Raw genomic sequence first — 13,762 nt, 5'->3', positions numbered from 1 at the left:
TAAGGGGCAGTTTCTATGGCCATTTTACGATCAGTACCAACAGAAGCGTGAATTGCCAGTAGCATTTGGCAGGATGGACCAAACCCTCAGAAAATTGTTTGGGAAAAATAAGTGAATAATTCAGTCATATGAACACACCAGGGACCAGATTATTCTCTCCACAACACAGGGGACAGGGAACTCCTTGTGAATCCCTGATCATCCACTGCTCTTCTCTGGATTCCTATTTCAGAGCTTGTGCTCCACTCAAGCGTCCTAATGCGTGTCCTGATAAGAGAAAACAACGGAGTATATGTAATATATCTGGTTGCCGTTTTTAGATACTATATCAATTTTAAAAAATAACTTATCCTGACTCTTGGAAGCCATGGCTGTGGGATCATGTCTCACTAGTGAGACTTTTATTGCTTCAGCTGGTAGGTGATGGGTACGTTTTGAAGCCCTGTGTCAAAAAAATGAGATATTACATCCAAGTGTAACTCCTTTGGAATAGACAAAATGTACATGAGGTCAGACTAGATGATCGTGATGGTCCCTTCTGGCTTTACAGGCTGTGAGACTTGCTCAGTTTTTCCCAAGAAGGTGTGGGTTAAAGCAGTTCCTAAAAGAATGGCCCTCCCGACCCCAGCGCCTCCAGTGGGCGGGTTTAAAAAGTAGGGATCCAAATCTCAGCAGGTTAGTTTTCGATAACATGCCATGTCCCCAAAGTTTTGTATCTAAGCATTGCCTGTCACTGAAAAGAGTTTTCTCTCTTTCCTTCCTTCCACCAGCAAGTCACCTAACAAAATCTCTGACGACCAGAAAGGAGTGGTCCTGATTCTGATCAGACTCCACCAGCTTTACTCTGTTGTGACTCCATTACTCTAGTGTCAAAGGAGAATCAAGCCCAATGGGTGAAGCCTGTCTGGTGCGCTAATGATCAAATCATGAGGGAGGACTGCTTAAATCCAGCCATTTCTTCGTTAATTTTCACTGGGTCTGTGAGAGGAGCTAGCAAGTACATTTGCTTGCTTCATAGATCAATTGATAGACCTAGGGAGCACAATCCTGCTCTCCAGAGTCTCTAACTCTCCTAGCCAGACTCGCATACACTCTGTAGCAATCAAGGCATTGAACACCACCAGGGGGACTCCCCTTTAGCAAGACTAAGGAGTTCTCCCAGCCCTCATCAGTGTAATGTGAGGGCAGGTTCTTCACCTGCTCAGCTGGAGAAGACCTGTAAAAGGTCCTGGGTTGTAGTTTTGCTGTGCTCTTTCCGTCTCATACAGATCTGTTCCTGAGGTCAGCCAGGGAATATTGCATGCAGATAAACCTGGAATTTCCATGTTGCCCACACAGACCTGCATCCGATATTTATGCTGAAACTTATTGTCATGAGATGTAGATTTTTACAAAGGTTTTGGAGATCCCCTGCAACCATCGTGAGATCAGGGACCATGTTGATGTCAGTTTTATCTGCCACTGACTCCCTTGATATTGATCATATTTGGAAGGGGAAGGAGGAGGGAAACAAGAAAATTGGAACAGGAGCCACCAAACCTGCCCATTCCCCAGTGCACAGCCACGAAGGACGATTACTGGTGTCTAAAGGTGGGATAACTTTCATTGTGTGCACAGTGATGGCTACTGGCTTTACATCAACTGAGAAATGAGGACTTGTGGCCTCACGCAAGGAGTTTTTTTTGGCTTATTTTATATAAACTCCCCACTTCCTGCTCAGCTCATCAGAAGTTGTACTTGGAGCATTTTGGTTTGTGAATTTGTATGGGATACCGCAGCAAGATTCCTGTTAAGAAGTTCAATAGCCAGTGGGACCAATAGCCATGGTATTTTAGGGCTGGCTTAGCCCTGGACATTTTTGGTTGGGTAGAGCCCAAAGGCACGCCAAATTAGAGATACAGAGTTAAAATGATAAATTATGAATATCTGGAGGACATCAAGTTAATGAATTCGTAATGCGTCACCATGTTTTCCTGTGTGCAAAACTAGGTTTGCTGTATTCATTTTGATTTTGTTTCCATTAAACCCCTGGGGCCTGCTTCTCCTCTCACTCTCAATGCACTGCATCTCAGGGGGAGTTTTACTGAAGTCAGTGGCAGAGTTTCACTAACGCAAGTCTGGTGTACAATGAGGGGAGAATGAGACCTTTTGTTGAAAAGGGCACTGCTGGTATCAGTATCCCCACTTTACAGATGGCAAAATTGAGTCCCAGAGTGGTGGTATGACTTGCCCAAGGTCACCTAGCAGGCCAGTGACAGAGATGGAAATATAGAACCCAGTTTCCTGAGTCCCAGTCTAGCACTCCACTGGCAATGGAGATGTGGGAGGGGCTTTGAAATGAAAGCCTTCTGGGGGAGACAGACAACCTACAACGTAAAAGAACAAGGCAGGGATTTTCCCAAGTGCTACCATTGATCTAGCTCTGCTTCCATTGTCGTCAATAGGAATGTTACCAGTGAATTCAGTGAGAGCAAAGTTTTGACCAACACTGAGCTCTTTTGAGAATTCCACTCTAAAAGCACATTTTAAAATGTATTCCGAGTTCAAAATGAGAGTTACCCTGAGATTCAAATAATTCTGCTCCCTCTGTTTGAAATTCCCCCCTGCTGTTTCATCTGGAAAGGGTATTCTTCTTGATATCCTGTTCCGTGGTGGTACTGAGTTTAGCTATGTTTCACTGGACAAATGGTTACTCTTCAGCAGTGGGCAAACAGATGTGTATACAGGATCTACCTGTAGTTCGTAAATCAGTTAATACATTTTGTCAAGAATGCTTCTAGAAGATTATATATGCAGAATTGTTTTCCTTTATGAACATAAGTATACATAGTACTTCCAGTAGCACAGCCAGAATCAGTTCTGGTGTTTTTCTTAACATTAGTCCACAGTATTTCATTCAGCAGTTCATTTTAGCAACCAGGTTTTACTTCACAAGTATTAGTCTGAAGGCATAGGCGCCAACTTCTCATGGCGCCGGTGGGTGCTTGTGCCCCCCAGCTCCACCCCCATTCCAATCCCTTCCCCCAAAATCCCCACCCAAACTCTGCCGCCTCCCCTGAGCATGCCGCGTTTCCCCTCCTCCCCGCTCCCTCCCAGCAATTGCCACGCGAAACAGCTGTTCCACGGCGGCAAGCACTGGGAGGGAGGGGGAAAAAAGCAGGCACACTCACGGAGGAGGTGGAGGCACAGGTGAGCTGGGGCAGGGCAGGGAGCTGCCGGTGGGTGCAGAGCACCCACCAATTTTTCTCCGTGGGCGCTCCAGCGCCTATGTCTGAAGGTACTAGAAACTTGACACAGAGACCTGTCTATCTTCAATAATTCTATTGCAATATAAAGCACCTCACAATCTTTAGTGTATTGGTCCTCCACAAGTCGGTGAAGTTAGAGAAGTATTAACCCCATTTTACAGATGGGGAACCAAGGCACACAGAGAGACTTAATGACTTGCTCAGGGTCACATGGGAAGTGTGACGCATAACAGGAATTTGAACCTGGATTTCCCATGTCCCAGGCTAGTCTCCTCGCCATGGGATCAAACTTCCTTTCTGCAGGTTCTTGTATCTCTAGCTTTGCATTACTTAACGTTATTTATTCAATTCTGACGGCAGAATATTTTCCACAAACCATCCACCCAGATCCCACTTCCCCCTTTTTTTTAATAGCTTTAGGTGCCAGGTCAATCACATGACTAAATCAGTGCACAACATTCTTATTCTTTTCCATAAAATAGTCAACAACCAGGGCAGATTTTGATGCATTTGTAGCTAACGGCTACCTCTGCTTCTCGATCCTACCTTGGAAATAATTGTATGGAAAAATATTTGCAATTCAAATACTTTTTATTCTGCAAGTGAAAAATTACTTAGGGGGAGATTTTCCGAGGCACAAAGGGGAGTTAGGAGCCCAACTCCCATTGACTCAGTGCGAGTCAAGCGCCTGTCAGCCCTTTGTGCCTTTGAACATCTCCCTTAAATATTAAAAAGTATTTTCCCTGCTTAAATCCGATTGCTGTTAACGCTGTGTTTCCTTCTTTAACAGATTGGCTCTAAGGGAAAGTTGTTCCTGACCACATTCCCCTTGATACAAACACTGCTCTGCAAGAGTATTGCTGGAAGAAGCTGACTGCAAGCTACAGCTCAGAGAAATTCCATGGGGACGGTACCAGATCCTCTGAGGTCTGCCCAACTTTTGTTGGTTGCCGCTTCTGAAGAGAGAGATTGCCTGGGAGATCCGCAATCCACTAAGCACCAGCACAAACAAGCAAGCATAGAGAGGAGCAGTAATGGCATTTCTTATACCAAGGCTGAATCTGCTGGAGTTTGCTTGTTTGACCTGAACTGTACTGTAGTTTCCAACATCCAAAGGGATGAGCACCTCTACGGGGATGATACTAGCCAGCAAGACATGTTTTTGCCTGGGTCCTTCAGCCAAGCTGAAGAAGTGCCTCCTGCATGTACCAAGTCGGCCAGTAACTCGGAGCAAACGGGCAGCCGTGACGCCACAGTGCAAGCACAGGTTGTAGCAAAAACCTCTGCAGCTGGACATGCAACAGATATGATGCCAGCTACCCACAATTCCAACCAGCTTATACAAAGCGACCTACCAAGGATAAGGTCACTGGCACAAGTTGATGACTGTGCAGTGAAGGTCTGTGGGATGAATGATCCAGCGGAACTTCAGGAGTTAAATTATCCATCCCTAGACAACACTATCAAGGGTAGTGAGTCCTGTCACCATTCTTCTCAGGCAAATACCCTGCAAAGAATAGACATGGAAAAAGAGAAAGCAGTGGAAATAACTGACCCTGGCTTCTCTCCGGCAGCCACTGCAGTGAGGGACTTCAAAGCTATTCCTTTTCTGGGGATCAGGCCGCAGGTTTATTCAGAAGCAGAGATAAGGGATGCAAGTGATGTGAAATCCTGTCCCACTTTTAGGACTGCACTTGCACAGAGCAATAAGGCTTTGCCACAATCCAGCCTTGAGGGGACACAGCCCTTGTGCGAGGCAGAGAAAACAGGACCAGTGCTGCCCCAGCTCTCCAGGTTCAGAGAAGTAGGTACAATGACAGTCCAGCCTGAGAGCACATCTTTAACTCGGGAGGCAGTAATCAGGACATGGCGTGATGCTGAGGTTCAGGCAGTGGCCAGTATGGAGAGCAAATCCGCTTCCACCAGCCCAAGTATCCTTGCTGCATTCCTCAAGGGGAATCCTCCTTCAGAGGCAAAGGAGCAGTTGCACGTCAGTTATCAGAGTGGTGGTGGGCAGAACCAGTCAGAACTTGTTGACAACTTTGCATCACTCCAAAAGCCAGCCTGGTGTCCTGATATCATGCCAGAAGGGTACGCTCTGACAGCTGCAATGGATCCAGTGAAAGCTCAGCCTGCCCAATTGCAAAAGCATCAAGGAGACCCACCTGACACCATCTGTCCAGTGCTGGCAGGTAGCATAACACCTGCCTGTCCATGCCCCCAAGGAGCCGGGAACACCCAAGGAACGCCGGCTGATAGGGCAGAAACCCAAGGAGCCTGCTTGGCCAGAGACAGCACGGACATTCCTCCACTGCCATCAGACGCTGCAGTCTCACTGAAGGCAAAACCTGTGTACCAGATTACGGTTAACACCAGTAATCAACCTGCAGCACCTCAGCAGTCTGGAGATGGTGAACCCCACCCATCTCCATTTACAGCCGTCCCTGAAACAAGCAACAACTTTCTGCACCAAGTCAGTGATTCAGAAAGTAACCAGTCACCTGGACACGGACACGGTAGTGTACTCCATGGAACTGAGCAGACAGAGACCCTGTGCAGCGCAGCTGGTAGCAGCACTGGTAGGAAGCCTTGGCAGTTCCCGCGTGTTGATGAAATGCAAATCAGTCCGGTTAATGTCAAAACCGAGAGAAAGCCAAAGAAGGAAGAAAAGTTCATGTTGCTTGAGGCTAAAGGAGGAGTTAACATGGGCACTGGAGCTGCTGCTGGCTCTGCGAAGGTATATGCACCACGTACGGTTAAAACGGAGCCGGACAAGATGTTGGAAAAAACTAATCAGGCAAAGAAGTCCAGCAGCCCGAGTCTGCAAGCTGGATTGACACCTGAGTTGAATATGAATTCTACCCATGACACCCATAGGCTGGGCACCCCAACAGCTCCACCATGTCAAATTAGCAAGGCCAGTGAAACCAGGAAGGAACCAACAGCTGTTCCTGCCTCTGCTCCACGACTGCCACATCTTGGGGAAAAGAAGAAAAAGCCCACTGTGGCCATGGAGGCCAAAGTACAGGTGCAGCAATCCAAGCACGTCAGAGACGTTGTGTGGGATGAACAAGGCATGACATGGGAGGTATATGGTGCTTCGCTAGACCCAGAGTCACTGGGGATCGCTATCCAAAATCACTTACAAAGACAAATACGAGAACATGAGAAACTGATCAAGGCACAAAGCACCCAGAACCGGAAATCGATTTCCTCGGATACATCTTCAAATAAGAAACTTAAAGGGAGGCAGCATAATGTGTTCCAGTCCATGTTGCAGAACTTTAGGCGACCTAACTGCTGTGTCCGACCTGCTCCTTCTTCTGTGTTAGACTGATAGGGGTTTGTGTGTCCACAGGTACAACCCCCTCTCCCCAAAGGTGGAAATAAACCCCACTGCTCAGTTGTATTATCTGGGATTATAATGCAGTGACCGTGGAAATTCTTACCGGAAATTTTCAGAATAGTCACTCCATTGTCCCTTGATGAGGTATCACCCCTTTGTTGTTTCCATAGTAGACCCTCACCCAGTCTACGGTCAAATGAAAAGCGAGGCACTTTGCAAAAGCACAATTTTAAATTGCCAACTGACTGCAGTGAGAATGGGATCTCCTGACAAGACATGAGGCAGAGAGAAGAATCGTATAAGTGTTTATAAAAAGTCATTTTTTGTTGTATCACAAGGACTAGCATAAGGTGTGGTGGTGATTGTTCTTTTTAATTAAACTAACCTTAAATAGCTGTAAACACACACATACTCTCCAATACTAACAAATACAAATTCCTTTAAAAAAAATCTGCATTGAGTTAAGTGCATGAAAGGAATAAGGGGTTAAAAGCTTTGAGTGGTAACATAGAAAAGGGGAATTTTCAAAAGACACCAAAGTAGGTAAGTGTTCATCTCCCCTTGAAATATAACAACATTTGGTTTCCTAGCACCATTAGGCTTCTTAGGAAATCCCAGCATTAACTAATAAAAGATGTAACTGTTGATGAGGGGAATCACTAGAGCTAGCCATTAAAATTCAGAAGTAGAGAAGTAATTATGAGGAATGCTCTGTAGTCCTTTTAGAATTCTGTTTATTTTAAAAGAAAAGAGCTTTCAGGCATATTCTTTCCAAAGAGAAGAGTGGTGAGCAAATCAAATACGAGCTCTCAGATCATTTTAGCATCCACTGAAACATGTGAGATTCTCTACTTACAATTACTTGCATCTGGTGGCAAGTCACCTTTTGTGTGATGGTAAATCTTCATTCCAAACTCCAGGGGGAGAGAACTGGCTCAGATTCTGAACATGTGAAAACTGACTTGAGCCCATATTGTCTCTCAAGCCTGCAAGTTGGTAGGAATTCCAAACTGGGAGAGCTTGAAGAATTCACCACAAATGTACAGATAAATTATTGCCCAGTCCTGTGAATCTATGGGAGCGCCTCCTGTGGAGGGCTCGCAGCATTGGGCCCTTAGCCATGAACTTGCAGATTCCAAGTAATTTAATTGTATTGCACTAACATTAATGCAGTTGAGTTTTACACAGATGCTCATGGAAAATGAATTCCACGCTTGAACACCTAAGTGCTCGTAAGTAACAAATCTTAAAATTACATGCATGAGTACTCGGAAGTAGTAAACTTTATATGCAGTTGGACATGGCTTGTCACTGCAGGGGAGAGGGTACCACCAGACAAAACTAAGCGAGGTATGGAAGGAGTTAAATCAGCCAGCCATGCAGATCTGGCTGCACCTTGGCTAGTAGGACCAAGCAAAGTCATACATTACTTTTTATAGTAGCGATGAGAAAAAAATATATTTAAAATCCTCACCCAGGTAGTAAATTTTACAGAGGTCTAACTTGTATAGGAACAATGCCTCCAGAAAGGCCTCTGAGAGATCCAGGACAAAAAAAGTTTAAAAAATTGATCTAAAATTTCCCAGGTATTGCCGCTTACCGGTTACCTCTCCCTAAACTGTTACCTGTCCTTGAGAGAGTCAAAGCCTCAGTAACGTTTTCAGACACTTCCTCTTGATCCTAAAAGTGCTGCTCAACTGGTCAGAGAGAAGAGCCCCAATTAGCCATCACAGCCCCAAATAAATATTCACAGCCAACTGTTAGCAATCAATTAATAAAGTAAAGAGATAACTATATGCTGAACAAATTCAAACAATTGGAATAAACCTGAGAAAATCCTGATCTACTTGCTGCATGTCTACAGTGCACTTAGACAACTGCGGTTGGCCCGTACCAACTGGCTCGGGCTAAGGGACTGTTTAATGACAGTGTCGATGTTTGGGCTCAGGCTGCAGGCCAAGCTCTGGGACCCTCCCACCTCACCAAGTCCTGGAGCCCGGGCTCCAGCCCAAGCCCAAACATCTACACTGCCATTAAACAACTCCTTAGCCCGAGCCCCATGGGACCGAATCAGCAGGCACAGGCCAGCTGCAGGTTTTTAATTGCAGTGTAGACATACCATTGGAGGCTAAATTAGTTGAGTAAAGTATTCACTTGGAATTATTTCAGCTCCAATCTTCATGAGCCAGATTCACAGCAGGTGGAAATTGGCATAACTTCATCCAAGTTAATGGATGTATGCCAGTCTTACACCCTCTAAGGCTTTGGCCCCATGTTTCTTTCAAACAGATGTGTCTAGTTTAATATATAGACACAATATACTGTGCATGCAGCATTATTGGAACTAGATAGGAATGTTTCTAGTCATCCTCTGCTATGGTTCAAGGTAGAACAGACTGTAACTAAAATCTGGTACTGGGCCCAGTGCTGCAGTCCTGTTCAAGCAAAACTCCCATTCTGTTTATGAATGTATGATTTATACCACTGTTGTGGCCTGATCCCGCATCCATCATAAGCAGTGGCAAACCAGTGCAGAACCAAGACCTTAGTGAACTGAATACCAAAACTCAAAGGTAGCAAGTACTTTCCACAAAATACGGGGCTGCTATCCGAAATACAATGGTGACTCAAGGTGACAGCTCTGCTCTTGTCATAGTGCAGTGTAATTCATGTCATGCATGTACTTACACTGTGATGTGCAGAATAACTAGTGCAACACAATGATCTATATGTACATGTACTGCAACCTATTTAACGTCATGTAAATGCACATACTGAAATCATGCAGGATAACAAACTTCAGGGCCCAAATACTCCACTGGCATAAATTGGAGCAGCTCCATTGAAGTCAATGAAACTTTGCCATTTGCACTAGCTTAACGATCTGACCCTTTTGTATAAATGATCACAGGGTAATAGTCTTGTGTGTTACAGACGCTCAGGGTGACCACATAACTTGTGAGAAGTTTGGTGAGGCCGAGTTGCAGGATCATTCCAAATGAGTGAAAAGAAATGAAAAGGAGTACTTGTGGCACCTTAGAGACTAGTCTCTAAGGTGCCACAAGTACTCCTTTTCTTTTTGCAAATACAGACTAACACGGCTGTTACTTTGAAACCTGAAAAGAAAAGGTTTATTCTGCTCTTCATTGGGATGTCCCCTGAGGGGAAAGTGGTTGTTTTTTAAGTTTTATTTTGTGATTTGTAAAGTTTTTGCATTTTGATCCTGGCTGAGTTTTGGGGCTCAAGCAGCTAGCTGTGGCAGTGGACTTTAGCCAGCAGGATGTCTTATCCTAGTCTTGCTGTTTGTTTGCCTTTCTGCAAAGCAAGCCGCTTTGACATGATCTTAATACACTGATGATAGAAGGAGTGCAACATTTGTAATAAGCTGTGGTTCTGCAATCCGCTGCCTTTTTAACCCTGAAAATAACAGCCCAATTAAAAAACCATGAATTCTGATGCATTGCAACTAGAGAGCAAAGCTGTTACCTTGCGTCACTGTTACGTTTTGTAGGTTATCTGCATTTTTAATGGAAAGTGTTTTCCCACCTTCAGTTTTGGCATTGAGGCTCACCCAGGGCCTGATGCAAAAACCCGTGAAGTCAATGGAAAGATTCCTAGTGACATCAGTGTGCTTTGGATCAGGCCTCAGGTGAGTTGTATGACTGATACATATTGAGTGTAGCATCCTGTGAGAGGAAAGGTATTAAGTACTTTGTCATATATCTCTCCTGAATAAGAGCTTTCTCACTAAGAAAGGTGTATCTGCTTCCGAGTGCAGCTTTCCATATTTATCAGATGCTATTTTGGGTGTTCCTTGACCCCTTCCCCACTTTTCATTTTACATGTTGGGGCTAGCACAGGAAGGCTCAGTACCTTTAACAGAAGTCTGATGACTTTGCCTTTGATTTAAAACTCCTGAAGATAAGAGTGGAGATCCAAGCTGAGACACTCTCAATTTGGAGAAGAAGTGACCTAAACAGACATGGCTTTCGAGCACAAAACAAGAAGTGAGAGAGGAAGAAATAGATTTTTACTGGCATTTAATTTTTTTTTTCAGCTGTGCGCACTGACAATAAGTGGAGTGTGCATACAGGCAACATGGAATGATGCTTACCTAGACTTACCCCTGGCTAATGAGAGTGCACGATCACTCGCGCTACAATATTTTAGCCAAGATTTTCAAAAGTAGCTGGTGGGTCTCGGTGCCCAACTTGAATCAGTGTAAAGGGAGCTGATTCTCAGAAAGGGCTGAGCAGCTGCCTTGTGTAAATCACCTTGGAAAATCTTGGACTTGGTCTTTAATGGCACACACTAATATTTTGAGGTTAAAAGAGGCCATGCAGCTCATCTGGATCTATTTGCCCATCTGTCTAGTGTATATACGCTGTCTTGATTTTCTTCCTGACTTCTTGTTTAAATCTTTGTTTTTCCAATAGGTTCACAGTTCTGTTGCTGCCTTTCATTAAGGCCATTCCATTTAATTATCCTGTGTATAGGTCACGTTTTACATGGCATGCATTATAATCCCTCATATTGTAAATTTGAAATCATTACCATGCAGCAGCAGAAGCCTTTGAGACAGTCTTTACTGTGTTTATAATATTAGAGTAGTAGTAAATAGCATCTGCTAATAAATGGTAGCAAAGTGACTATTTCCCCAAAAGCGTGATATACAATAGTGTTTCCAGTGTATGTTTCCACATTTGTAAGATTAGCAATATTCTCCAAGCTTGAGCATTTATTTCCCACTAATTTTCCTACACTGTCCACTACCGTCTGTGGGATATTTGGGGGAAATTGCTGTGATTTGTAGAAAATCCTGTCTTCAGCACTGTGTGGCTTTGTAGCTTTGGTTTTTGCACTTCCGCCGAGGACGACTGTTAAATAGGAATTATTTTGCTTCCACCAAAGACTGATCAGGAATGGTGATGGTCATTTATTCCTGTCTGCAATGCCACATACCTTCTTATACTGTAGATCGTGTTATACTTCCCAAATGTAAATGTACTGCAATGCTCTTCTCAAAAACAGCCCTGAGTAATTACCTTTTCATTGATGGAACCAAAATTTGTGGGTATGTCCACTTTGGGGACTTAAATCCCATAAAGCTTATATAATATAATATTTTAGCTTAGTTTAATTAAAGTTATTATTTCTAAGCTCAGTACTGAATTGATTCTTAACTTTCCTTTTGGCATATTTTCAGGCTTACAATACATTAATTCCATTCCTCCACCCTGTCATGTCACATTACTTTAAGTGGCATCCAGTCTTACTACTGAACTTGGGCTGACACATATAGGGATTCTTCCTATGTACGTCTGTCAAGGACATACTTTTTGTTTCTTTCCATCCCCTCCTAGCATTGTGAATTTCATGTGGATTTTTGCATGGAATTAAATGTGGGCAGTATTGTTTGGTAAGGCGAGTTGACAAGTTTGGCGTCTCTTACCACGTTTGTGTCTGTGCTGGCACCAAAGAAGTTCCCAATATTTGCTGCAGTGTTGTTGTTTCATGTTCAGGTTTAAGCCTTTTGTGCTGTTTGTTCTTGTGACTTCAGCTCAATTCTGCTCGCACCCTCATCAGCGGTAGCCATGCCTGATGCCCTGTGAAGTGATGTCAATTGAGGAGCCTTTTGTCCCTTCCTCTATTATTCCCCTTGTTATAAACTTTTGTGATTCATTCTAGTCTGAATTGTCCCTGTATGAACTTGTTAATAGGAGCATATACATGTATGATTCAGAGTGTCCTGGGGGCGAACTGTGGCTATGGATATTTACAGAGTTCCATGGACTTCATCCTGCAGCCCACTCCCAAAAAATATTTTGAAAATCTGGGCTCAGTTTGCTCAATTTAGACCAAAATTTGCTTGGCGCTTAATGACGGAGGATGAACATGTAGATGAACTGAGTAAAATAATTGTTTTGCTTCATGAGGAATCGGCAAGATCTGTCTTAATTCCCTGCAGCTGTTTCTAGTTGTAATATTCACTAGCCTATCCATCCCTCATCACAACTAAACAACCTCTCTCGAAGTAAAGTATCGCCAATACATTTATAAACTAAAACTAAAGAAGTGAGACTGCCAGGCGGCTGCGTCCAAAAGACTGCTCAGGCATCAGTGGAAAGACTGAGATGGTCAGCAGAGCATGACAACAGAATGATCCTTAAAAACGTTGTTTAATGCTAATCTCAGAAATGTCTGTGAAACTGTACGTGGGCACAACCACCTACTGAAATGCATTTGAAGCCAAGCAATAATGTGTCCAAAAGAGTCAATAAACACCAGCACAGCTCATGTAAACTAGTCTATATTTTTACTTTGCTCTACTAGGGCAGAATTTAAGCAACTTGATAACTAAATGCCAGGTTAGAGCTTTCTCCGGCGTAAGCTATCTAGACAACCATGTTTAAAATGAACCTTGTTGGAGCTACTGGAGATTTCATCATCAACAAAAGGAACCTTATGCTTGGGGCAGCACTGACCTGTCATGGAGCTTAGCAAGGAATATGATTATGTAGCCATCCTCCCACTGGCTGGGAAAACTTGTTCTTGGTTTCAGCCATGTTGGTGTCAAAATCAGAAGTGTGTAATCAGCCTGGTGGGATGAAAGAAAATACTGAAAAAAGTCCTGTTTGCCTTCACACACGCTCCCTGCACTCCTCTTGCCCTGTGACCCAAAACCACACTGCGGCAGTTAAATGGTTAATAATATGAAGGAATACTATACAGAATGGTGAAAAGAAGGTCCACATGTAAAGTGAAACTGAACGACATATGTCTTTCCTATGGGTAAAAATGTCTGAAAAGCCCCAGGTTTCGAAACAGAAGGTAGAGTAACAGATTGAAGCAACCCTTGTATTTAATTTGCTGTAGGAAAAAGAAAATGTGGAAACCAGTCAGAGGAAAGGGAACAAGTTCCATGTTGGTGTATCTCTTGGAAAGTTATAAGTGGCCAGATAGATTTGGGATAAGTGGAGTTCATGGAAATAGAAAAGTTGTTTCCATCTTGACCTCAGGAACACTATATTTTTCTAGATTGGGAGCCTGAGCCAGTTTTTAGGATCCATAAACATAAAGCCAAGGGGAACCCCCCAACTCAGGCAATTTGCAGGATAGTCCCAAACATCTGTGGAGTCTGCTGTTGTCTGAGGTCATTGATCTGGGT

General features: G+C 43.8%; 1 protein-coding gene across 1 annotated transcript in view; it reads left to right on the top strand.

Moving 5' to 3' along the window:
* GPRIN3 (GPRIN family member 3) overlaps positions 1 to 12,891 on the top strand; it is a 60,690-nt gene extending 47,799 nt beyond the window's left edge. Inside the window, exon 2 of the mRNA XM_084626919.1 lies at positions 4,039 to 12,891. Within this exon, the coding sequence (XP_084483045.1) occupies positions 4,150 to 6,585 (2,436 nt within the window). The 5' untranslated portion in view covers positions 4,039 to 4,149 and the 3' untranslated portion in view covers positions 6,586 to 12,891. The remainder of the gene's footprint in view (positions 1 to 4,038) is intronic.
* Positions 12,892 to 13,762: the final 871 nt, after the last annotated feature.

This window comes from Lepidochelys olivacea (genome assembly GCF_965140295.1).
Source record: "Lepidochelys olivacea isolate rLepOli2 genome assembly, chromosome: 4".
Taxonomy (NCBI): domain Eukaryota; kingdom Metazoa; phylum Chordata; order Testudines; family Cheloniidae; genus Lepidochelys; species Lepidochelys olivacea.
Note: the sequence above shows the minus strand (reverse complement) of the source record. Positions and strands in the feature narration are given on the sequence as shown.